This window comes from Podarcis raffonei, chromosome 9 (assembly GCF_027172205.1).
Source record: "Podarcis raffonei isolate rPodRaf1 chromosome 9, rPodRaf1.pri, whole genome shotgun sequence".
Taxonomy (NCBI): domain Eukaryota; kingdom Metazoa; phylum Chordata; class Lepidosauria; order Squamata; family Lacertidae; genus Podarcis; species Podarcis raffonei.
Window position 1 is genome coordinate 4,921,698 of NC_070610.1, and position 26,535 is coordinate 4,948,232.

Sequence of the window (26,535 nt, forward strand, 5' to 3'; positions counted from 1 at the left end):
CTTGCCGTTTTGCCCCCTCGCCCAAAAATCAAACTAACTTCTCATTAATCCAAACATTTCTTTCTTTCTCTAAATATTCCAGCCAATGGAATAAAAAAATGATGGTTTCACTTGAGCCGGAGCACAGAAGAACGTATTTGCAACCCATGATTCAATCCTGAAAATGTGAAGCCATAACCTCTGCTCATGTGCAGAGTACATCACACACGTGATTAAACATAACTGACCTCTTTTGCCTAAGATAGGAAGAGGATCCTCCAAGTCTGGGAAGGTTAGTCAAATCCACGTGACAGCCATACAGGCTTAGATACAAAGCTTTCCATTTTAGAAATTCATTGAGAAACAAACTCACCCCCCCAAAAAAACCCACAGTTGCATTTTACAACATTCAGAGCTGGCTGGCCCATGAGGCGAGGCAAAGCAGTCAGACCCAGGCCCTAGGAGCATGCCACTTGCCGCCTCCTCCTCCATGCCCTCCCCACCACTGTGCCCCCCCACTTTGTGCCCCCCCACCTGCTCCTCTCCAGCCTCCTTTCCTCTTTTTCCTGGGCCACCTCCAGATGGCAGTAGGGGGGTCTGGCAGGGAGGGGCAGAGAAATATCCTGGCCTGACCCTGCCCACATTCAGTGCTGTAGAATTATGTTTCCGTTTCAAACAATGCCTATTATTTATAAGATTTTATGAAGACTTTTCATAATACATTACAATAAAAAACAAACTAATCTAAACAAAAAGAAACAAAGAATATACAACGGTGTATGTGCTGTCACCTGTTTCCTTTTTTACTATTTCATTATGTATTGATTGATTACAAGACTTTATAGAGTTTCATCTGTACTGTACCCCGCTTTAGGACTGTTTAATACTGAAAGCGGGTAATAAATTTTATAACTAAATTAAACTGTTTCAGAAGAAGCCCTGTTGAGTTATTTGGGACCTGCTTCCAGATAAGTGTGCACATGTTTGCAAACTTAGCTGTGCAGAACAGAACGTTAAGAAAAAGTGCCACCGTCAGGCCTTCAGCAGTACTTTCCAGGTTACACTGCAGTTAAATACTTGACATCTCCATATATTAAAGTAACAAGAAGCAGCTGTGGAAAAATCAGCATTTTGTAGTTTTTTTAATTAATTATTAATAGTGATGGCAATTGTTGTTTTTCTTATTTTATTGCCATAATTTTAATATAGAAAAGAAGTTTGGAAAAACCATTATCTCTTAGTCTCAATAAAAATGCCACTCACCTTTGTGGGTTTCAAATTCTGCGTCTTCTGTTTCCTGGAGCGTAACCATCGATCCCGCTCCTAGAGCAAGGAATGTCTTTTAAATAATTTATTTAGTATATATTCAAAATACGTAACAGATAATCATGGGTGTGGAATCTAAAATTCTAACATGCTGCACAGCAAAGCTAAAGATCCCTTTCCATTTCTTCTTCTGAAATACACACTTTTAAAACTAGTTGCTGCAGAGGAAAATCTGAGGGAAACACAGCGAATCGGCAATGTACACAGCTGACAAGCCATGAGAAATGGAAAGAGATTTTGGATAATTTCACTTATCCGCTCCTTCTTTTATGAGATAGATTCATGAGTTATGAGAAACAGAAATGAAAACATGAAAAAGGAGATGGGCTTAAAACTGGACAAATAGATTATTTCCTTCTAATTCAGGAGTGGGGAACCTTTTCTAATCAGATTCTTATTGCCCCACCCTTGGCAGGCCAATGTTAACAGTGAGGCAGGGCCGCTCACCTGTTAATCAACTAACCTCACTGTGATGTCAGGTGATGCTTCCCTCTGAAGCCCTGATTGCTGGGACGTCAAAGTGAAGCACAGAATTTTCAAATGGCCCTTTGTAAACATCCACATGCAGGAATATAAATTAATATTGGGGATACTACATCCCCACTTCACTTTTTGGCTTGTAAATATATCTTATTCTATTATTTGTGATCTTTACCCCCAAACACATAGCGTTCTGTTATACTTTGCCAAGAATATAATGCTTTGAAAGCAGCAAACATGACTGTCTGTTGTCACAAGGCTACTCACCTCACTTGCCCCTGCTCCTCCTCCATGGCTGATGTGACAAGGAAGAACATGAATTTGGGTAGGGGAGGCTGTTCCAAAATACAATGCTATATTTGGATCGAGTGACCATGTGCCCTTACAAATGTCTCTCCAGGGGAATAAGAAATGAATGCCAAAGGAGAGATTAATAGTAACTGCATATTACCATTGTCAGATCATCAATAAGATGCCGTTGTTCTATAATTTGCAATTTAAGAAATTCAACTTCTGGTTCTTCATGTGTGCTACTGAGGTCATTCAATGATGTGTGCCTCTTCATTGTTGGCTGAGCAGATAGCTTTTCTCTCTATAAAAAAATGTAATTTCATTAGCACAACCAAATCTCTCTCACACCCTCTTTGGTTTCAGCCAAAACAATACTAGTACAAGAAGGTGGCTGGTAAACATCCTTGCCCTTTTCCAATCATGATTTTAAACATTATCGTTCAAAGAGAAAACAGTAAAACACATCTGTGAAAACGTAAGCATTAGCAGTGAGACCGAATGACTTGTAATCCTAAACAGAGCAACTGCTAATAACCAGTGCTATTATCCCTTTCACATGACAGAAGTGTGAGTCTTGGGTGAAAGTGACCACATCGACTTGGGATTCAAGATACTGGGAAAAGATAAAGTTGAACGTGGTCATATGTGCACCCTGGACTTTGAAAAATCTGATTTCAGCAAGCTTAAGTAAATACTGGGGAGGTGATTTGTCATTTGGGGTAGGGGTCCTAAGCATCACCAGTTTTCCTTTTGTGAAATAGGTACTGTATTTTTTGCTCTATAAGATGCACCAGACCACAAGACGCACCTAGTTTTTGGAGGAGGAAAGCAAGAAAAAAAATATTCTGAATCTCAGAAGCCAGAACAGCAAGAGGGATCGCTGCGCAGTGAAAGTAGCAATCCCTCTTGCTGTTCTGGCTTCTGTGATAGCTGCACAGCCTACATTCGCTCCATAAGATGCACACACATTTCCCCTTACTTTTTAGGAGGGAAAAAGTGAGTCTTATAGAGCAAAAAATACGGTATTTTGAAGTGCCCATTAAGGTTTCTTAGATTTCCAAATGTGCCTCTAGGCCCGAGAAGATTCTGCAGCCTGGATGCAGAGCCCCAAGAAGCCTCTCAGCACTAGGGCAATGGGGTTCCCGGCTCAGACTCTAGAGATGCTGAGATCTTACCTGCAAGTCCTGTGGGGCCTGTTCCCATCTCTGCTGGCATATTTCTATCTGGGCTGAGAGAGGGGAGGCCAAGACCATTTCCAGCTACAAAAGCTGCTGCAGGAGGTACCTGAGACCGTCTTGACCATGAGTCTACACAGGATGTTTAGGGACTACTGTGTGGCCCAGATTTAATTTTAGTGGTCCATTACTTTTGCTGTTTTTGTTATTATATTTTCGTGTTTTGTCATTAGATCTTATCATGAATTATAAGGGGTTTTTCAATTTTATTGAATATTTCTTAATGAGATGCTTTCATTAACAGATTATTTAAATTCTGCTGTATTTTGTAACTCGTGAATAATGTGATTTTTTCATGTGAGCCCCCATAGGCAGCATACAAATAAATGGCGAGGACAATGGTGACGGCACACTGAGTTGGGTAACACCCTGTGGGCTGGGTTGAGCTGATGCCTTTCCTCTTCAAGCCCACAGCATGGTAAGCAGCTGGACACAGCAGCTGACCACTTGACCAGTTAAAAATGGTCAGTCCAGAATGTGTTACATTTTGACTCTGCAGGCCATATGTTAGGGGTCAGCAAACTTTTTCAGCAGGGGGCCAGGCCACGGTCCCTCAGACCTTGTGGGGAGCCAGACTATATTTTTTGGGGGGAAATGAACAAATTCCTATGCCCCACAAATAACCCAGAGATGCATTTTAAATAAAAGCACACATTCTACTCATGTAAAAACACACTGATTCCTGGACTGTCCGCAGGCCAGATTTAGAAGGCGATTGGGCTGGATCTGGCCCCTGGGCCTTAGTTCGCCTGCCCATGCCATATGTTATAAAGTACTACATACAGTATTTGGCTACACATTAGGTAATGACTCATTTTGTTAATTATCCTTCTTGGATTTGCAGATGCTCCCAAAGAAAAAGAACAACTGTAATTTCTGTTTTTGAGCTACCCAACACTCTTAGAAAAAACCTTAAAAATAGGAATTATGTCAATGTGCCAATCAAGCAGATTGAATCAAAATCTGTAGTAGGACTTTCCACCTGTAAAAATGTACTAGATAGAGTGAAAACCACTTTATGGAAAAGATTTCTGAGAAAATGGGATATAAAACTTATTAAACAAGTAAATAATATTACTGGCAATAAAAGCAAAAAGGGAGCAGAGCACTTTCTGGCCATCCTTCTCACAGCTGGCAAACAAATCATCAGAATCTGTGACCTGAAGATGACGACTGCTTACCATTTCGACATTTTCCCTAGAAAGACGCTTAAGTTTTTCTTCCATTCTTTGTATACTCTGCAGCAAGCTCTCGTTCTTTTTGTTCAGCCTTCTGTTTTTTTCTACAAGTGGCTTCACCTGCACTTCCGTCTCCCGAGACCGCTTCAGCTGCAAAAAAAGTTGTACTTTTTTCTTTTTCTTTTTAAAGCAGATCTGTTCTGCACGGGGTTGCAAGTGGGTAGCTTGTCAACAGAGGCCCAGGCGTCCTCTGTGGCTAAGAAGGCCTTTTACCAGCCTCATCCGGTTTGACAGCTAGTGCCATTCCTGGACGAGGATAGCCTGGCCACTGTTGTCCATGCTTTGGCTGGACAGAAATGTGCTCTTCTGTGGGGCTGCCCTGGGTTTGGAAGCTCCAGCTGATGTAGAATGTGCTCACGTTAGAGTTTAAAGCCCTAAACAACTCAGGTCGCAACACCTCAAAGACTGCCTGCTTCCCTATGGGGTGCCAAGTTCTGCAGAGGTGGCCCTCCTGGTAGTTCCTCCACCTTTGGACCCTCAGCAGGTGGCAGTCTGGGAGAGGACATTCAAAGCTGTGGAGCTCCCACCCCACAGAGGTGCTCTTGGCACTGTCATTATACAGCTTCCGGCAAATGCCAAAGATGCACTTCTTTGCCCTGCCCTTTGACGCTTGATGTGTATATTTTTAGGACCCAACTTAGTTCTGTAATTGTAAGTTGTTTGTTTTTAATATTGTGTTTTAATGTTGTAACCCAACCTGGGACCTTAACAACAACATCTCCCTCCCTTACTCTAAACAAAAGAAGTCCCAAATATAGCCTTTCTTCATAAGGGAGTTGCTCTGACCCCTTAATCATTTTGGCTGCCTTTTTCTGAACTTTCTCAAGCTCTATAACGTCTTTCTTGAGTTGAAGCAACCAGAGCTGGACACTGTATTCCAAGTGGGGTCTTGCCATATACAGTGGTACCTCTGGATACGAACAGGATCCGTTCTGGAGCCCCGTTCGCATTCTGAAGCGAATGCAACCCGCGTCTGCACGTGCTGCAATTTGCCACTTCTGCGCATGTGTGTGACGTCATTTTGACCATCTGCGCATGCATGAGCAGCGAAACCAGGAAGTAACGCGTTCTGTTACTTCTGGGTCGCCGCAGAGCGCAACCTGAAAGTGCTCAACATGAAGCAACTTCAACCTGAGGTATGACTGTAATGGCATTCTGACATTGGTAGCTCTCCGAGTTCTTCAAAAACTGGTTCCTGCACAGCAGGAGGTTGGATCAGATAACTCTCGGGGGTCCCTTCCAACTCTACAATTCCAGGATTCTATGATTCTGAGGCGGATGCCATTTGGGCCTGGTGGTCTGCCCATTTTGTGTCTTGTCACCACTTTTACATCAGCTCCTCAGACTCCCTTTCTGAGACAGATAGCTCAGGCAGAGGGATCTGCCTTCCGTCTCCCGCTGTGAAGACAAACACAAACACATTTGACTCCCTCGTCATCCAAAGGTCCACCCACTTCCCTAGCTGATCTCCTGCTTCTAATGTATTTAAATAAGTTTTGTCGTTCCTCTATTTTCCTTTTGTAATGCGCTCATCAAATTATCTCTCTCTTTCTTTTCGTCCCTTATCATCTGCTAGAATTTCTTGTACCCAAGTTTCTGTTCTTTTTGCTCTCCTCATTTGGACAAGACTTCCATTTTCTGAAAGGAGCCTCCTTGCCTCTCACAGCTCCCTCGCCTTTGCTCATTCCCCTGCTGGCCTTGGAAGTCTCTTTCCTGTTCTGTGGTATGTTCTCTAGCTGAGCTTCCGATATTCTATAATCCCGAACAGCTGCTAAACATTTTGGAGAGATGTGTCCCCTTTCTACTTGCTTTTTACCCATACCCTTATTTGGGGAACTTTTCTTTTTTGTTAAAGTCAAATGTGACCTTGGCAAATGTCCACTTACATTATTTTTATTATTTATTGGATTTGTTAGTTGCTTGATCCTGCTCAGGGGAACCCAAAGGAACTTACAACCGACCAAACAGACAACAACAACACAACCCTCCCCGCATAAATAAATTCAAAGCATCCTGCCCAGTTCTAAAAGATTGTTTAATTAGTCAAAGGCCTAGTTATAGAGAGACATTTTCACCTGGTGCCTAAAGATACATAATGAAGTTGTGGGAAACTGATATTTTAGTGCAGCAGCATCTACACTTTGGAACCCTCTGCCTATTGACAGGTAGGTACATTCATTCTACTGTACTCTTTTCTGCACCTGCTTAAAACATTTTTGTATAGACAAGCCTATCCAGACACACAGGTGTTGATGATGTATTTTAATTTTAATATCTTTAAATATTTTACCATATTTCTCATGTATAACACGCCCCCTATTTTTTGGGACTCAAAATTAAGAAAATGCACTATGCACTGTGTATAAGACGACCCCTTATTTTAAATTTCAAAAATTTAGGGAAAAATATAGTCTTATACACGGAAAAATACGGTAAGTTGTTTTTAAATGTTTTATTGATAATTTTAATATTTCTTGTAAACCCCTTGGAGGTTTTACAACAACCAAGCAGCATATAAATTTTGTTAAATAAAACATCAAAATTACTTACTAGTTCATTCCTTTCATCTGCTAAAAGTGTATTTCTATCTTCCAGTTTCCGAATTACAGCGCTGAGTTCTGCTATTTTTAGCTGAAATCTCCGCACATCTCGTTCATCCATATGTTGCTCCTTGAAAATAAAAGGCTACATTGCAGCACAAAACTGGGCATAACTTCATTTTACAGAAAAGTAAAAAAGCACGTGGAATAGATGGAGGAAGGTAGTGTTTTCTCAAACAGTGGGCAGAGACCACCAGCTGGCCTCAGTCTCCTTTGAGGCTGGCCTCAGGGGCACAAACCCCCATCCTCACCCATTTCTGCCCCCCCCCCCCGGCCCATAGCTGTCAACTTACAGATTTGAAAATAAGGGACCAGCAGCCTTGAAAATAAGGGACCAGCAGCCAAAATAAAGGACCTGCAGCCTCACCTGTTCCAGGCACTCCAGTCTTCCTGTCCTCCTGCAGTCTGGTCAAACTCATGCTGGTAGCTTCGAGAACACTGTGCAACCAACTTTGTAACCAGAGGTTCAACTGAATAGAATATGAATCACATGCACCACAAGGCCTATGCAGCCTCAACTTAAGATGGCTCCCCGGCCTGGCTTTGCACTGCAAAGTTTGCAGCAGCACGTGCAACAAAATGGCGTCCAGCATTCAAAAACCCCCTCAGCTTGCATTAACTAGCCACACACAAGGCATGCAAGCTCCACCCCCCAGTCGTTCTTAGACTTCTTATTGGGTGAGCAACACAGCCAAGCAACACAGTTGGAGCCTCCCTCCTCCCTGGCCGGCAGGGAGGGAGGGAGCTGCTTCCTTTGCTATGCCCCGGCCATGCTACTGCCTTTTGGCTGGACCTATGGCAACATGAGCAGCAAGTCTTCAGGCCCTGAATAAAAGTGGCAAGAAGGCAGAGGGGTTTGCGGGAAGAGACATGACGGTGAAGGGCCAGAGTGTGCACTCAAATAAATTACGGTAATTAAAATAAAAATTAAAAAGTACTGTAATTAATAGGGAACGAAAAGGAAGGGGAGAAGATAGGAAAGCTGCTGTAGGAAGAAGCAGTAAAATAACAGATATAATAAAATTGCAAGGCTGTGATCAGGCTGCAATTTGTGTGGCTGCCGGACAGAACAGCACGTGGGCAGCTCAGGCAGGCAGGTGAGTAAACAGTTCAGGAGAGCCATGGAGGAACAGCCAGGGGCAGCTTCCAAGCAGCCATCTTGCTCCATTTTCCCTGTGCACCCAAGGCCACCATTTTGTCTGCATCCACATTGGCGGGTGAAGGGGAGGGAAGCAACAAAAGAACAAGATGTTTGCTGGGGAAGTGACCGGGCCTGTTGTCCCTGTTCCTTTGTTGCTCGCCTGGGCCATGGTTTGGCAGAGCTATGCAGGGAAGGGGCAGGGTTGACTGAGCAGGCAGACGAGTGAGCAGACAAGACCGGTGAGGGGGCAAGAAGGAGAACAATAGGTCTGGTGCTAGTCTTTGTGTACTCTCTTCTGGGGCTATGACTATACAGAGGCTGGGTTTGCTCTCTGTCCTGAAATCAAAGTTTTGGGGATCACAGCTTGTGTGTCTGAAGTGAGCTAAACCACAAGCCAGGGTTTGAACAATACATTAAGCCACATCACAGCTTACCAAAAGCACAGCAGGATTACAACCAGAGGAGCAAAAAGGTAATCTCCTCTCTTAGAGCCCCCACATCTGCTTGTTTGCACTAAGACATGATTTGGCTTGGCGTTGCAAACAAGGGCACTGTCTCAGCTTAAGCCTGCAGTCCCCTCACCACCACCACCCGGGCAATACAGAGACAATAAAAATGGACTATGCACAATGTACTTCTGAACTATTGTTTCTAGCAGTAAAGTTCTCTGAAGGATGGAAGCAAAGCTTAATGTTCCATTTTCAAAGTATAATTTATTTGTATGTTGAAGGTGATAACTCATCGCCCCACTCTGAAAGGAGTTGATTACAATCTATTAGCAGGGAATCACCACGTTGCTAAAATAACTTTAACATTCATACGCATGTAAAAAACAGTTAGCTTTCTTACCTGGTTTCCTACAAGTTCCATCATATCTCCCACAGAGGGAGGAATCTCTTTCTTTGGGCTGGAATGGAACCGCTCTGCCTCTTTGACTTGAACAAGTTGTTCATCCAGGGCTTCTTTCTGGAGCAGCAACTTTTGTGTATGGCCTGCCTGGACACCAAGATCTTTCTCCAAAGCCAAAATCACTCTCTCTTTGCCTCGTATCTCATCCATCTTGAAGAGTTAGAAAGCAACACGATGTGAATTTCTCCAAATACTTCCCATTAAACCGAATGTTATTTTGCCGTACCAACACTTTATGTTAGCCAAATCATGCCAAAGGATAAGTAGTACAGTGGTACCTCGGGATGTGAACAGGATCCGTTCCGGAGCCCCGTTCGCATCCTGAAGCGAATGTAACAAGTGACAGCGCGTCTGCGCGTGCGCGGGTCGTGTTTTGCCGCTTCCGGACATGCGTGTGATGTCATTTTGAGTGTCTGCACATGCGCGAGCGGCGAAACCCGGAAGTAACGCGCTCCGTTACTTCCGGGTTGCCGCGGAGCGCAACTCAAACACGCTCAACCCAAAGCATATTTAACCTGAGGTATGAATGTGCTGGATTTACAGCCAGGGATGCTTCTATGAAAGAAATAAACTTAAGTTCTGTTTTTTGTATAATGTGTTTGTTTGACTTACTTAGTATTAGCCAGTTATGAGAACAATTGACTTCCTTTCAAAAATCTCATGAACGGCAATGTAAGGCAATTGTGAACAGACAGCTGCTTTGATTGATGCAAAATCAGATCTGCTAAGTGTGCCACTCGTCAGAGGAAATAAAAGAGACTTGAATAAGAAATGCCCTCCTTTCCCTGAGGGAGAATTACAATACAGGATTAACATCCATTTATTTACAAAATAAAGCAGGGGAAAAGCAAGTGACTGTGACATGACATACTAGTGGCAATTTAAAATAGTGGAATATTCAACCAGACAGATGCACGGTAATATTGGGTAAACCTACCAGCCTACGGATGTCCCTCTCGCATTCACGCTTTATCCTATTAATTTCGTCTTGATGGGACTGGTAGGCTGTGCGCAGGTCAGCTGCCTTCATCTTATCTGCCTGCATGATGTTACTCAAGGCTTCTTCCACCTGTTTTTTCCCTGACTTCAGTTCTAGTATCTCCTGTTGCATCTTTATGCGCTCACCATCAAATGATTTCCGGGCTTCTTCCCTGGCCTCATTGAGCAAGGCAGTTTTCACTTTGTCAGCCGCCCCGTCCCGCAGGACATTCACTGTGGACTGCAATCGCTGGATCTCACTGTCTTTTATTTTCACCATACGAGCCACTTCTTGTTCGTGTTGCCGAATGAGTACCTCTCGGAGAGCCTGGAGTTCCTTCATTTTCTCTTCATGGAGTTTAGCCTTGAGTTCAGATATGTAGGCTGTGTGTTTGTGCTGTTCCTGTTCTCGTTCTTGTTTTGCTTCCTGGAGCTTCTCTCTCAGTTTACTCACCTGAAACACCACCAAAAAACAAAAGCAGCCCATTAGCATGACTGTGTAGAACTGGAGGAACGTTTGGGAAGCAAATGAAACATGAGGTAGATATCTAAAGTCTTTCTGAACGTAGTACTTCTAAACTTGGGCTACGGACAAAATGTTTAATACTGATTGGATTCCATAGCAGGCCTTTGTGTGATCCCACGACAAAAACCCTGTATTTCAAAACTCAAAGTCTTGTCACACACACACACACACACACACACACACGGGTATTACAATATTTTTACACACTACTTTTCAGTCAAAATGCCCTCAAAGCAGCATTCAGAAAGACATATAAAATACATATAAAATAATACTAGAAGATCACCTTTCCATTGTTTTAAGTTGGCAGGTTTTTTAAATTAATTACATGAAGGCCTAATTTACACAAGTGATACTCTTATATAGGAAGGCACCACCCAAGACTTCTGCCTGGCTTGGTGGTCTGTAGCATACTCCTACAATGGCACCACTATTTTCCTCTTCTTTTAATTTGACCTAGATGTTCAAATTCATGGATTTCTTTGCATGTGTATTCATCCTTTAACTCTCCACCCTTCCTGTTCAGTCTATTTCTGTTAAGTAATCTCCATCCCTGTGATGTATGGAGGTGAGAGCTGGACCATAAAGAAAGCTGATCGCTGAAGAATTGATGCTTTTGAATTATGGTCTGGAGGAGACTCTTGAGAGTCCCATGGACTGCAAGAAGATCAAACCTATCCATTCTGAAGGAAATCAGCCCTGAGTGCTCACTGGAAGGACAGATCCTGAAGCTGAGACTCCAATACTTTGGCCACCTCATGAGAAGAAAAGACTCCCTGGAAAAGACCCTGATGTTGGGGAAAATGGAGGGCACAAGGAGAAGGGGACAACAGAAGGCAAGATGGCTGGACAGTGTTCTCGAAGCTGCTAACATGAATTTGACCAAACTGCAGCAGGCAGTGGAAGACAGGAGTGCCTGGGGTGCTCTGGTCCATGGGGTCATGAAGAGTCAGACACGACTAAACAACAACAACAACAAGCTCCATCCCTGTCACTCCAGTAGACTACAACTCCCATCATCCCTGACCACTGGTCCTATTAGCTAGGGATGAGGGGAGTTGTAGTCCCAAAACACCTGGAGGGCCGAGTTTGCCTATGCCTGACATACAGTATCCACATACATATAAGCAAAGCACAGTGCCGGAATTACTAACCCTTTAGCTATTATTAGTTGTTAATAATAGTTAAGGTGATGAGCGTGGAGGTTGCCTTAGCTCAGCAGATGTTGCAAAGAAATTAGATAGTAGGATAGCTAATTGGAAGGCAGTTGAATGATAGCCAGGGCTGGAAGAAGGGTGGGGATTGCAGCGAGGTGTTCAGAAAAGGAGATTACAGAATACAAGAAATACATTTAGGCATTTCGGAATCCGCTGGGTCATAAAATTTACTCAAGTGAGATCCTAAAAATGAAAGAAAAATTCAGTCCTACTGCTCCACTACTTTCTTCATCATTATTAGCTCTTTAATAAATAGGAGGAATATTTAAACACAAACATTCAAAGGTCTCCTGATTGAATAAGATTACTGATGGGCCCATACTACCTTCAACAAAGTAAGGCAATCTCATTACAGTCATCCTTGCATAAGCTTTTCACTTGTAAGCTCATTGCAAATGCAAGAACATATCCTCACCAGTTTAGTGCTACTGCAAAGGCTACTGTTGGCTGTTTGCAGTATGGTAACGCTGCAGAGAGCTTGCTGGGGAGACCATGCATTAAAAAGAAAGGACTCAAAAATAACTTAAGGTTTTAATAAGAAAAACAAAAACTCCTTTTACACTAAATACATTAACAACCAAACCAGACCCAACCACCAACCCATCCCCCAGGGTAATGGGAGAGCTAGGTGCTGCTCCTTATATACTACACCCAAATGCTGACACACCTTAATCAAATACAACTCAGCAGCACCTGCTATGCTTCACAGCTGTAAAGCTGGGTCTCGTTATCTTGCTCTGGCCCTTGCTCTGGCCCCTTAAAGACATACACATTGGGTGGAACAATGATGAACCTTTACATTTAAATAAACCATTCAACATTTCCCCTGCGGTTCATCATTGTGGAACAAAAACATAAAGCATACTTTGTACATGTCTTTCAAAACAGAATGTCCACGTTGTGATGCATCTTTTAACAAAAGCTTAACTGTTTCAAATTTTACGCTTGGTGAATAACACAAATCATAATCTTCACCTGTAATTTGTTGAGAACCCTAGCAACTATCTAGCCTTGTACCTTACAACTTCATTTTTGTCATTCATTTTAACTCTATAAACCCACTTTGAATCAATAAGTCTCATATCTGGGGTTTGTGGTACAAGAGACCAAGTGTTATGCTCTTTTAAAGAAGCTATCTCAGAGTTCATAGCTTTATACCAATTTGCAGCTTGTTGCTTAGGTAATTTCTGAACATCATTGTAGCTTTTTGGCTCAAAAACTGCCTTATTGGCATACACAGTATTAAAATGTTCATCTGCAAAACGTTGTGGCTTCTGCCTCTTTCTATCTGAACGTCTCAGTCCGGAAGGAGAGTCAGACTCCTCAGACTTAATGGGACTAAGTGAACCACTAGTTTCAGGTTGTAAATCATTGTCAGATTGAAGAGATCCCTGTAAGCTAAGCTCACGGTCAGAAAACTCAAGAGAATCTAACCTCCCCTTGGGTGCCTGTGACTTTAAATCATCAAACAAATCAGATTCAACAGACTTTTTGTCTTTTTCCATTAATTCAGAAGCACCATTTCCTGCTGCTGCTGCTTCTTCCTCTTCTTCCTCAGTATTATCTATACCATCAGTATCTTGGAAGACAGCAACTCCATTCCAATTTACAGTTTGTATCATGCTTCTGGTAATATGAAATTTGCCAGTTGCTGGTATGTAAATTCTGTACGCCCCCTGCTGGTAGCCCATTAATTTTCCCTGGACACTACGTTCACCCAATTTCTGCTTAGCGGGATAATGCATAATTACATCTGAACCCCAAATGCGTAGGTATTTCAGATTAGGGCGTTTTTTAAACAGCTTCTCATAGGGGGTGACATCTAAACCAGAATGATAACTGCGATTTTTAACATAACAAAAAGCATTAAGCGCTTCAGCCCAAAAGTCTTTGGGCAGATTAGCATCGTGCAGATACGTTTTAACCCCTGCCTGTAGGTCACGCTGCACAACTTCAACAAGCCCATTTTGCCAGGGACTTCGGGGGCAAGATAACTCATGAGTAGTCCCCTGCGCTTCCAGGAAATTCTCAAAATCCTCAGAAACAAATTCCCCGCCCCGGTCAGAAAACAGGTTCTTAATTGGTTTGTTAAAGTGCGTTTTTACCCAGTTGCAAAAAACTTTGTACTTCTCAAATGCTTGGGACTTCTCAGCTATTGCATAAGTCCAACAATATCTACTATACTGGTCTATCAGAGTGAGCCAGTACTTAGAACCTCCTAATGATGGTGGGAGTGGCCCAACTAAATCACAATGTACACGCTCAAATGGCTCAGTTACTTTCCTATCTGAGCACCTACCCTTGCGTGCAACCTTAATCTTATTCTTGCAACAGGATAGACATTGCATAAAGAATTTACATGGTTTTAAGTTGAGGCCATTAACAATATTCTTTGTCTTAATTACATCAGCAAAATTCAGGTGTCCCAGAATTCTGTGTGCCTCATGGACACACCCGGAATGTGGCCTTACATTCCTCAACCCCTGGCTTGACTGTGCTGCTCTGCAATTTATAGGCGATTGTGAGTAGGTGCGAAAATACAGTCTATATAAACCATCAGATTCCCGGGCATATAATAGACGTTTGTTCCCATCAAAAAACTCACACATTGACTTTAAGAAACGCACAGTTATGCCTTGACGAGCAAAACACCTTACTGATAATAAATTGTCCACTGACGGGCAGTAAATGCAGTTCGCTATTGTAATGTTTAAAGAGTCAAGTTTAACAGTACCCCTGCCAAGCGACTGCAAGACTTGTGAATTGGCTAAATGTACATTACCAGTTTCCTCTTCGAAAGAAATAAACAAGCTTCGATCGTTGCAAATATGCTGAGATGCTCCTGAGTCCACAACAAAAGACTTCCACTTGGCACGTTTAAGTCTTTTACGATCTGTTGTCCTAGCATGGAAAACTCGCGGCTCGTTTCTGTCTCTACTATACGATGTCGGCTGCTGGGCTGACAACCATGACTGACGAACAGAAACAGGCTTGGGAGTACTTTGCTTTCTTTTGGATCTGCAGTCCTTTGCAAAATGTCCTTGTTTATTGCAGAACCAACAACGCTTTGCAGCTTTAAATGCAGTTGTATCACCACAGGTTTGCATATGGCGTTCCTCATTACTTCTGGAAATAGGAGTGCTTATGGCACAAGCCTCCCTTCTATCCAACTCGCCCATTAATCTTGCCGTTACCCCTTCCACAGTTAATTGTGCTGGTGGAACAGCAGATATCTGGCTAGCTATACCATCGAAGTCCTCATTAAGGGAACATAGAATGATAAAAACATACTGAATATCAGGTATCTCCATGTCCCTTCGAATTAATTCGCAGCATATTGCCTCCAGACGTCTCAAGTGTGCTGCCAAATCACCACCAGGCTGCAACTTCGTCTGGTACAACTGCTTGAAAAACGTCAATGCAGATGCTGACTCTTTTCTAACATGCACTGCTGCAAGACTGTCCCACATTTCTTTGGCAGTTTTCTTATTTCTTATATAGACTACTTGCTGGTCGCTGACTGCCAAATTAATTATCGCCCTGGCTTTTGCATCTCCTTTCGACCAAGCATTAGTCACAGGGTCAGGAGGTTCATCAGTTACATAGGTCCATACTTCTCTAGAGGTCAAAAGCGCCTCCACCCGAAAAGACCATAAACTATAGTTCTCATCTGTTAGCTGTGGGAAGACCAGAGCCTTCTCAGCTTCAGGAACCCGGTCAACCATTCTGGAACTCTTCCAGACCCACAGAACTACGCTAACAGGAGAAGGAGTTTTCAAACCTTTCTCAGAGTCCAAAAATATGCAGTCATCCACTCAGCAGCTGGGCCCATAACCAAAGATGTTGGCTGTTTGCAGTATGGTAACGCTGCAGAGAGCTTGCTGGGGAGACCATGCATTAAAAAATAAAGGACTCAAAAATAACTTAAACTAGGTTTTAATAAGAAAAACAAAAACTCCTTTTACACTAAATACATTAACAACCAAACCAGACCCAACCACCAACCCATCCCCCAGGGTAATGGGAGAGCTAGGTGCTGCTCCTTATATACTACACCCAAATGCTGACACACCTTAATCAAATACAACTCAGCAGCACCTGCTATGCTTCACAGCTGTAAAGCTGGGTCTCGTTATCTTGCTCTGGCCCTTGCTCTGGCCCCTTAAAGACATACACATTGGGTGGAACAATGATGAACCTTTACATTTAAATAAACCATTCAACAGCTACTCCCTGCTGCAGAATAGAACAAGCACAGCAATTAAAAGCAAACCAATGAAATCCCAGCTGGAAGTGTTTTATTTTTGTGAATACTCCTAAACACTCAGTCCCAAAAGGTGCACTGAAGGGGAAGCAGTGATTCAACTCAATAACCTCGCTACTTCCAAATGTGGGACAAACATGAATTTGCCTTTCAGTTACATCCCATCACTTTGCACCAGATCCTCTTCAGAATGACTGGACTGAGGACTCATTGAGGATTTAAGTGCATTGCATGGACCAAGTAGGTATAATCCTCAATTGTCAATTCATTTATTTACCAGAGTTTCCTGTGTACAAAGAGTCTGTTAACTAGCACATAGTGGAAATAACTAGCAAGGATTTGCATTAGGGGTGAAGCTCTTCAGTCCAAGGGTCACAGTACCCCAGCAAAAAGCTGTCAGGGTTCCCAGTCCAGTAGTGGACAGGGCCAGATTCATACAGTTTCCCAGGGAAAGAGGTGCATTTTTCATTCTTATTTTCAGTTTTATGCCTATGCAAAGAGCCTGCTGGATGAAGACAAAGGCCCATCTTGTCTTGGTGTAGAGACATGCCAGGTTGAACAGACCCCTGCTGCTCCTTGAATGGATGTACACGGTTCAATTCACAGTTTCACAAACCAAAAAGCTAATTCCATGTTGCTCTTTTAAGTCCTGATGCCACCTTGACTACAGAGGTTTTGCTTTGCTCTCCTGATTTTCCCAGGATTGGGGAAGTCTAAATTCACTCATCAAAAGAAGCAGAATGGGTTCTGGTTGAGTGTAGCTTCACGATGCTCAGAAATCTTGGACTCAGTCAGCCTCAAACTCACCATTAGGCCCAGTTTGGACAAGCCCTATGTTTAGGGGAAGATACGAACAAAGCAGCACATTTTCAAATCTATTTGAAAGTCCCTAAAACTAAGGAAGTAGAACTATTTTAGAAAAATGCCTGTGTAAATCAGAACATACACACCCACAATGAAAGATAGCCTGGGCTGTGTAGTGAAATAGCAACACAGCATGTGAATCAGAAAATCAGAGGCACTTTTCCAGATAGCATCATCATGAGAACTGCTGTTGACCATATCTGTGATCTCTTGCTCACACACTGGTTTCATCTGGTTGGAATGATAAAAGCCCTTGTTTATCATTACAGGCACAGGTACACACCTGAAGCTTGCTACAACATTCCGCTTCCCCTCTGGTAGGGATGGGAAGAAGGGTTTTGAATTTTCCACTTCTGTTTTAGATTAACTTGAGGTAAGAGCTATGCTTGACTTCAAACTGCAGTTAGCCTTGCCTTAACTGAAACAAACTAAATATAGTTACTGTATTTTTCGGTGTATAACACCCCCCCATGCATAAGATGGCCCCTATTTTTTGGGACTCCAAATTAAGGAAATGGGAGGAGATTTCCCAGAGTTGTTAAGCTCACCCGCCTAACCACCACTGCCAGTCGCACGTCTCACCAAAGCCATCTGTTGGCAACTGCCAATCGACCGCCCAATTGCCGCAGCAGAAGCCAACAGACAGCAGGCCGTGCCACAGCCACCAATTACCCGCACAATCGCCAGTGACAATCTCCTTCTTGCGGCCGCCAACAATCGCCCGTCCCCCCTCTACACTATCCGTAAGAGAACCCCCAATTTTTAACATTTATTTCTAATAAAATAACATAGTCTTATACACTGACAAATACAGTATTCTCAACTGCAGTTTAAGGTTCCATTCAGACACAATGCTAAACTCTGGGTAACTAAGCCACAGCCCTCACAGCAATGGCAGAGGGAGAGCCCGTAACCCCAAGTCTTCTACATGCAACAATAAACCTTTGTTTATCATTACATCCCAAATGGGTTATTATGTTTGTCCGTAAGCGTGAACACCATGCAATATTTGCACAGACAAAAGAAGTACTTATTGTGTGAACCAGCCTCAAGAAGTTGGCAATTTCCCTGTCCAATTGCATTAAGTTTCCCACAATTACTCATTATGCATACCCGAGAAACAGAGGGAAACAGCATAACTAAAGAATAGTAACTATAATCACTTCCCAATTTTGCTGACTAACAAGCAACACTGGAGAAATTTGGCAGCTGGTTACTTGCATAGCCATCTAGCAAGGACAAACAGCAAAAATTCAAGGCAGCTCCAAAACATGACAGCAAGCAAAAGCTACTGGATTATTAGAAACAGACCACTTCCATGCCCAACATTACTCCTTTCTTCAGTAAACTGATATCCCTATGCTAATGAACAATCTAGAGACAAAGGTACTTAATATTGGTGGGAGAGCCTGGAAGCAAAGCCTAGCCTGGCGTCTGAAGTCAATGAACAGTGTAATCCTTGAATGAGCATTATTCGCTCATTCAGTGGGGATGCTTAGGCAGGATGGCACCGCAGCAGAAAACTCCACCCCAACCTACTCACCCTCGTTAAAACACCTGTAGAGAGCACACACATTTACAGTTGAACGTATAGAGGGCTCTCTGTGTCATCAGAAATCTTGGCAGAGCCTCCTGCACACACTCAATGAACATGCAAAGAACATCTGTTAAGGGGAAACTCAAACACTAAAATAGTTACAAAGCCATCACTTATATATAAAATTGGCTAAGCACACATCATTAATAAATCTCAGCTTTCTGTATATGTACATACGTGCCTTAACAGCACAGAAAGTTTACTGTTTATTGCTTTTTAGCTTTATGCACCAACATTATCTTCTTTGACTTACTGAAGTGTGAAGAAACATTAAGTGGCATACATGTGCAATAACAGCTCTTATTTTCTAAGCTTTGTTGACTAGGCAAATATGACAGCAATTCCAGTCCTACAGGGCCTGTGTAATAACAAACCATGGTTTGATGTGACATGAGTGAGTGCTCTCAACTCTCCTTGCACTCACAGATTCCCTTCCCAGCTTCCTAACTCTTGTCAAACCTTAGTTGGGTTGTATCTAGGTTAAACTGCTTAATAAGCACCTGTCGCCCATGGCATGTACAAGAGAGGTCACTTACAAAACAAACCCACTCTTAAGAAAATCTAGCAAGCAAAACAATTACTGTTAAAAAGGAAACCATGTTGGGATAAACCAGCTATTTAAACAAACCCCTAGCTACCAACTTGCAAAACCCTGTCTAAAAGAGGGTGATAAAATTCTCTTAAGCGAGTGGCTTACTATTTTGTTATATGCAATACAACTGTACATACTGCCTAATCAAAATACCTAAGCTGTGGACGCCTTAAGATTTCACAATATAATGCACATGTTTTGAATTTATATTGGGATAATATACAACTAATATCTTATCACATAACACTTCAGAGAATGCTTCTGTAAACAGAAATGCTTTAAGCAGTCATCTAAAACTCATCTTTGTGACAGCTGCAGCAAGTCTTTTTCTGCTGTAAAGGTGAAATACTTATTTCTCAAAAAGCAAGGAGGAAAGGGCAGGATAATTCTAGCAAGGAACTTTTTCTGAAAGTTTATTGCTAAATAATTAAAGCTGTCACCTTGAAAACAAGAGCTGCAACAAGAGATAAGGATGCCAGCAGCAGACCCCTAAATCTAGACATGTATAACCTAGTAGGTCATGTATGCAAGCACTTGAAAAGGTTTTTGGTATTCTGAATATATATCTATTTCTTGCAAGACTCTCCAATTTAGCGAACCTGGAGCTGGAAAAAAAATAAGACTCAGCATTTTACACAGATCTTCCTGAGTTTGAGAAAAGCTGATACAACAGGGTCTTAAGAGTTTTTGAAGTGAATAATCCACAGCTTAAACACATAAGCCATTGAAGTGTATGAAGTTTTATGTGCATAAAGGTAAAGGTACCCCGACCGTTAGGTCCAGTCATGGACAACTCTGGGGTTGCGCACTCATCTCGCTCTACAGGCCGAGGTAACCGACATTTGTCCGCAGACAGCTTCCGGGTCATGTGGCCAGCATGACTAAGCTGCTTCTGGTGAACCAGAGCAGTGCACAGAAACACTGTTTACCTTCCCACCGGAACGGTACCTATTTGTCTACTTGCACTTTGATGTGCTTTCGAACTGCTAGGTGGGCAGGAGCTGGGACCGAACAACAGGAGCTCACCCTGTCACAGGGATTCAATATACCAAATCTCTCACATTAAGTAACAAGGCAGAAAGAGGTGCATCCTGGGATCTTTAAAATTATCATTCAAAAATATTATCTATTTGGATAACACCAACAAGCAAAGTAGTTTCATCTGGCTGTTGGTGAAACAGTGACACCAACACCTCCGTCCCAGAAAAAATTATACACACCTTTTTATTCTAAAGCACTGAAATCGAGGGAGCGTCTTTCCAGAAAGGAGAAGGAAGCTATGAAAACACTGTATGCAAGTTTGATGAGTGTTTCATTTCTTTAAATCCCTTAAGACCTGATGGTGTGAGAGCTGCTCATTGCTCAGCTGGACATACCTCCACATAGCATTAAGCTTACATACCTTGCCTTTTTCCTGCTGATATTCAATCTGAATGTTTGTCAATTTCATCCGCAATTCCTCATTTGCCACTGCTTGGACAGCTTCAGTCTCCATGTCCTTTTCTGCCTTTGTGCGGTTTTTCTTCGACATGGCTTCAAATACGTATTCTTATATTGGCAATATATCAACTGCCAAGCAGCTCTGAACATCGAATGTTAAGACGTCAAGGAGCAGTCAGTGCCATCCCATGTAGAACCCACTGCTGTCATAGTCACTATCCTCGATATTCTAAAGAACAAAATAAAAAGGGAAATGAAAGTTAACTATTTGATCAAAGTAGAAATATATATTAAAAAATTGCACCTTAGAGACCAACTAAGTTTATTCTTGGTATAAGCTTTTGTATGCATGCAAACTTCTTCAGATACACTTCAGATATATTTCTACTGCGTCAGACCAACACGGCTACCTACCTGAATCTATTTGATCAAAGAAAGCCTTAAACAAACATAATGCTGTCCAAGATTATTGTGTTTCATTCCCATTTATTGCAGGAGAACATATAACATAACATGAACATAACATCTCTGCAGGATCTGACTAAAGGCATTTTCAATTAAACTAATGAGATTTAAGAAGTTTAATGTGGCTAAATCATACCCCATGTATCAATATGCCAACATTTTTACGTCAACTGGGAAGTAACATGCACCCTGTTTGGTTACAGTAAAACCCTGCAATTTAAAAAAAGGTTCACTGAATTAATTAAAATTAATTAGACCAAATCTACAGGTAAAAACTCAACAGTGTGTGAAAATTCTGCAAATCTGAGATGCTGCCCAGGGCCAAGCTAGCACTTACAGTAAATATGCTTATAGAGTAGCAGTGGCTGGAAAGCAAAACATCTGATTTAGAGTCTTTCAGAGTACAGTACTACCTGACTTGTCAAATACTACCAGACAGCAATTTGAGGGCTATTTTGTCACCTAATGTTGTCTTATACAATGTTGATTACTACATCAAGCAGCATCATGGAAATACTCTTTGCAGATGTATTTTTTATTGGTACAGTTAGAAATGCAGCCTAGTGCAATGCAATAAAGGCAAAAGTTACAGAAAAGCTGATCAGTGCTATCCCATCATATTAAGCACCACATAATTGTCATCAGTCACGAAATTAAAAGACGCCTTCTTCTTGGAAAAGGGCAATGACAGGCCTAGACAGCATCTTGAGAAGTAGAGACATCACCTTGCCAACAAAGGTTCGTATAGTTAAAGCTATGGTTTTCCCAGTAGTGATGTATGGAAGTGAGAGCTGGATCATAAAGAAGGCTGATCGCCAAAGAATTGATGCTTTTGAATTATGGTGCTGGAGAAGACTCTTGAGAGTCCCATGGACTGCAAGAAGATCAAACCTCTCCATTCTGAAGGAAATCAGCCCTGAGTGCTCACTGGAAGGACAGATTGTGAAGCTGAGGCTCCAGTACTTTGGCCACCTCATGAGAAGAGAAGACTCCCTGGAGAAGACCCTGATGTTGGGAAAGATGGAGGGCACAAGGAGAAGGGGGCGACAGAGGACGAGATGGTTGGATAGTGTTTTCGAGGTTACCAGCATGAGTTTGACCAAACTGCGGGAGGCAGTGGAGGACAGAGGTGCCTGGCGTTCTCTGGTCCATGGGGTCACGAAGAGTCGGACACGACTAAACGACTAAACAACAACAATTGTCATCTTTCCAAAGATCTTATGCAGGCCAATAAAGGCACTCAAACCCAAGAAGTTAAGGCAGCTGCAGTCACAAAGCATAGAGCACTTTTCACAGAGCCAAATTACATGTTTCACTACAACCGCCTGGCTTAACCCTTGCCCTGCTGTCATGATCTTGGAAAGGGGAGCCATTCTTGAACCTTTTCATGGGGTTCTTGGGGGAGGCGCGTAAATCATCTGTTTCAATTTATCATAATAAAAATCACTGTAGAAATAATAGTTTTTTTGCTTAACTGTTGACTCATGTTAAGCTTGTAGTCCACTAAGGCCCCCTAGATCCTTTTCACAAGCACTGCTATCAAGCCAGGTTCCCCATCCTCTATTTGTGCATCTGGGGGAACTGCACCTGTTGTTCTGCATGACAGACAGCAGTTTTCAGAAGCACAGAGACCCTGTTGGGACAAGAACATGGTTTTGCTTTCATAGCTCGCTCCATCACTAACACTCTTTAGCTAAAGCTTTCACTCTACTACAGCTCTCATCTCTGTATGAAGTGCGATTAGGAAAAAGGGATGCCTTGATACACACCTTAGCTGCTTCCACTATGGAGGTTAAAACGAGAAAACTACACCCACCTGGCTCTATCTAAAATAATAATAATAATAATAATAATAATAATAATAATAATAATAATAATATACCCCACCCATCTGGCTGGGTTTCCTCAGCCTCTTTAGCTGTCGCTGGCAAATGAGTAGACTCCTTACGCTCAAAGTCCCCTCATTTACTTCTGGTGTGATGAATCATAAGGCAGAAACAGTCATGGCTTTTATTGAATTCATATAGATTTTGAACAGCTATTGTTTTGGCAAGGTGTTATATTTGATCTAGGGCAATTATAGTATAGTCCATGTGTGCAGAGGAAACCTTACTGATATATAGGGCTCCTTTTCCTAGCAGACAGCGCAACAGGCAGTCAAACACACCTGATTCCTCCTTCCTCAAGTTGTTAGGTGTGGATTGTTGGATGAGGGGTCTATGTCCCAGTTCCCATTCATCAACTTTTGGGGTCACTAGCGTCGTGCCCTTATAGCTTTCTGAGTCCTGCCTCCCACAAAATATGGCAAAGGTCATTATCCAACATACACACCCACCCAAAAAAAGTACATAGAGCTGAAAGAGTGATGCTCTCTGCAACGTCCTCTTTCACCTCTATGCATTTTTCAAAATTCAAACCGGCTCCTTGGCAGCTGAAGAAAAGGTAAAATGGCTGAGAGACTAGGAGGGAAAGGGGAGCAATCTGAGAGAAGAGAGGAAAGCACAGTGTGTGAGGGGTAGGAGATACAGAAAAGAAAAGGTCCTGTTGAAATGGCATTATTTCTCCCTAAAGGGCCTTCTCTCACTCCCCGCACCAACGATGAAATTACAGATCACATCTGTCTCCACTGACTGAACCATGTGTTTGCCATCACTGCCATGATACAAAAAAACAACAACCATGGATCTGAGGCACAGATCCAGACAGATCATTATAGTTTCTACAAGTAATCCTCAGAAAAACACCATCAATTTTGTGTTTATGAATGTGTTCTGTGATTTGTTGGTTTTCATATCATCCTAAGTAAAAATCATGATGGCAAATAGACTCATAGAACTGTAGAGCTGGAAGGGAACCTGGGAGTCATCTAGTCCAACCCCCAGCAATGCAGGAATCTCAACACAGCCTCCCATCCAATTTTAAACCATACTGGACCCTGCTTAGCTTTGCAAATGTGCTAGCAGTTTTACTGGATCAATATTTTCTGCACTGTTGACATGCACTAGATCTGTATATCACTAACACAGATTTATGGAAGGCATGGATACTTGACATCATGTGCAAGGTACTCTGAAATTCTAAAGTTGGGATTTAAAACAGCTTGCCAGGTGTTGCTAAAACAGGAACTCCTCCTCCCCAACTCTAGTCTGCCCTGATGCTGCCCTGAGTACTCCACTCTGCTCACCCACCCAGGTCTGAGTGATACAGACCAGATTGGCCTCCTCATCCACAATCAGATCATGGATGAGGGAGGACTTACTCCGAGCTGACCTGGCATTCAACGGCAGCCACAGACCTGAGGGCTGGCTGACAGGACAACCACAATTCCCCAGGTTGGAGGAGGGGCTGACATGCAACAGTCAACAACTGCCTGTGCTGTGTGCTCCTTACCTGGCCTGCCCCATCTCCCACACTATACCTCACCCTACCCCTTCGCTCTCCCCAGCTCCTCTCCTTCTAGGCACATCTCCTCTCCCTCAATAAAAACAAACACCACCAAAAAACCCCACACAAATTAAAAACAGTGAAAACAACTGTAGCAGCAAAGCTGCCAGATGCACCATTACAACATGTGCAGCTATCAGGTCAGGAACCAGCTTTTTGGGACTTCCGGGGAGTGTCATGGCTGGTTAGCTGCATATGTCAAGACGCTGTCAACAGATGTAATTATGTGGTGATTAATGATAGTTCCTGTCGGTCATTTCATCTCTGAGGTACAGAGATAACAAAGGGATTAACTTCTGAATGCTCTGGAAGGATTACTCTCTCTGTGGGACTGATAAATCTTTGAGGAACTCAGACAGGTAAAAGACCAGGGGTGGCAGAACCGTAACCTTGCCCTAGCACCACTTAAGAGCCACTAGAGGTTAATCTCTAGGGCAAAGACCAGCAAGACCTCTTTTCTGCAACTACTTTTGAAATTCCTATAGAGACTATATTTACGGAAGTTATCTGTCAGTTAAAATGTGCATGTAAAACACAACTTAAAAGAATACATCTTTGAGGGGTTAAAAATAGTTTTCAGGAAGCTTACCTTGATTTACATTCCAAAAAAGTTTATAACAACTGTTTCTAACAGCCAAGAGTTTGTCCAGTTCTGAGAAGTTTCCATCTTCTTTAGTTCTACTTTTAATCCTCCGATTCAAGGGTGTTTATTGCAATGCAAAATTATATGGCTGCTGGCTGTACTTGCTGTGGGAGCATTGAAAGGCTAGGAATGTGTCTTATCTGAGCAAGGACTGTGTAAACTTATTTTAAAGCAGCCAGGACTGGAAAAAATGTCAAAAAAAATAACCTACTGACTGTTGCAGTTGTACAACAACTTTTAAATGATCAATTAAAGGAATTAAGATGCAGAAACTGATATGGGGAAATGTATTGGACAAAGCAGAGACAGGAGAAGATCTTGGGGGGAAATACCAGTGATGATGTGCAAGATCAGGAGGATGGTTCCATACAGATGGCTGCAGATTTATAGCTCTTGGAAAAATATTGATGATGCTTGGCCAGTCCTAGAGGATGGTTCCATACTGATGCTTGAAGGAGCAGAACAAGGTATAGTTGAAGCTATGATGTTGGAGAAGAAAGGACTCTGTGAGTAATTTGGAATGAACTCAGAGGGAAAAGCCACTATGCCTCCTGCAACACTTCTGGAAAAAGAACGGAAAAGCAAGAAATTGAAACTTTGTAAAAAAAGATAAGGATGTAACACATGGCCAACAGGAAAGAGAATTGGAAGATTTGTATATGAATTTGGGTGTGAATTAATGCCTATACAATTAGTAACCAATGATAGATCATTGTTTTATTATATAAACACAGCAAAGAAACCCTTGAGGAATAAAAAAATAAGGCCTGGTGTTTTTTAATATTGGAGATAAAGCTGGGATGTGGGTCTGGAGGAAGACTACTGCTGACCTTTACTTATAATAATCATTGGAGAAGCTCTTTTGGACTTCTTGGTTAGAAAGGAAAAGGAAAAGGTGCCCAGACGGAAGACTGGGAAAACTTCAGCTAGCAAAGGAATAGCTGGATATTACTCGGGATTGAACATTCAATTATTTTGAGGAACTCGTGTATATATAACTGACAGATGGATAGTTGGAAGTCACTTTTACTTATTGCCTTTTTCTTTTTTATTAGCTTTTTCTTTATCTTTTTATTCAGTTATTATTTCCTTTAATATTCTTTCTGTCTTATTTGCTTTGTTTCTGCCTCTGCTTTGTTCTGGTCTTTTATTGTATTTTGAAAAGTTTTAATAAAATCTTTTTTAAAAAAGGGAACCAGCTTTTTCGCTCCCTCCTCTTGTCTTTGCAGGGGGGTACTGGTGAAGGAAGAGGAGTGCGGGAGGAGCGCAAAGCACCTGGCAACGCGATCCCAGTGGGGTGCCATTG

General features: G+C 42.3%; 1 protein-coding gene across 10 annotated transcripts in view; it reads right to left on the minus strand.

Moving 5' to 3' along the window:
• The window catches only part of JAKMIP1 (janus kinase and microtubule interacting protein 1), a 66,323-nt gene extending 45,401 nt beyond the window's left edge, over positions 1-20,922 (minus strand). For 9 of the 10 annotated variants that reach the window (XR_008332136.1, XM_053402792.1, XM_053402791.1 and 6 more), the window contains exons 1-7: positions 20,640-20,922; positions 10,137-10,631; positions 9,140-9,349; positions 7,100-7,219; positions 4,493-4,639; positions 2,237-2,377; positions 1,243-1,302 (exon numbers count right to left, since the gene is read on the minus strand). Coding sequence is in view for 9 of the 10 variants with exons in the window: in XM_053402792.1 (XP_053258767.1) it covers positions 1,243-1,302; positions 2,237-2,377; positions 4,493-4,639; positions 7,100-7,219; positions 9,140-9,349; positions 10,137-10,631; positions 20,640-20,768 (1,302 nt within the window). In the remaining variant the exon portion in view is untranslated. Of the gene's footprint in view, positions 1-1,242; positions 1,303-2,236; positions 2,378-4,492; positions 4,640-7,099; positions 7,220-9,139; positions 9,350-10,136; positions 10,632-20,639 lie in introns of those variants that run through there. The other variant, XM_053402793.1, reaches the window with a different exon arrangement.
• Between the last annotated feature and the right edge of the window lie 5,613 nt (positions 20,923-26,535).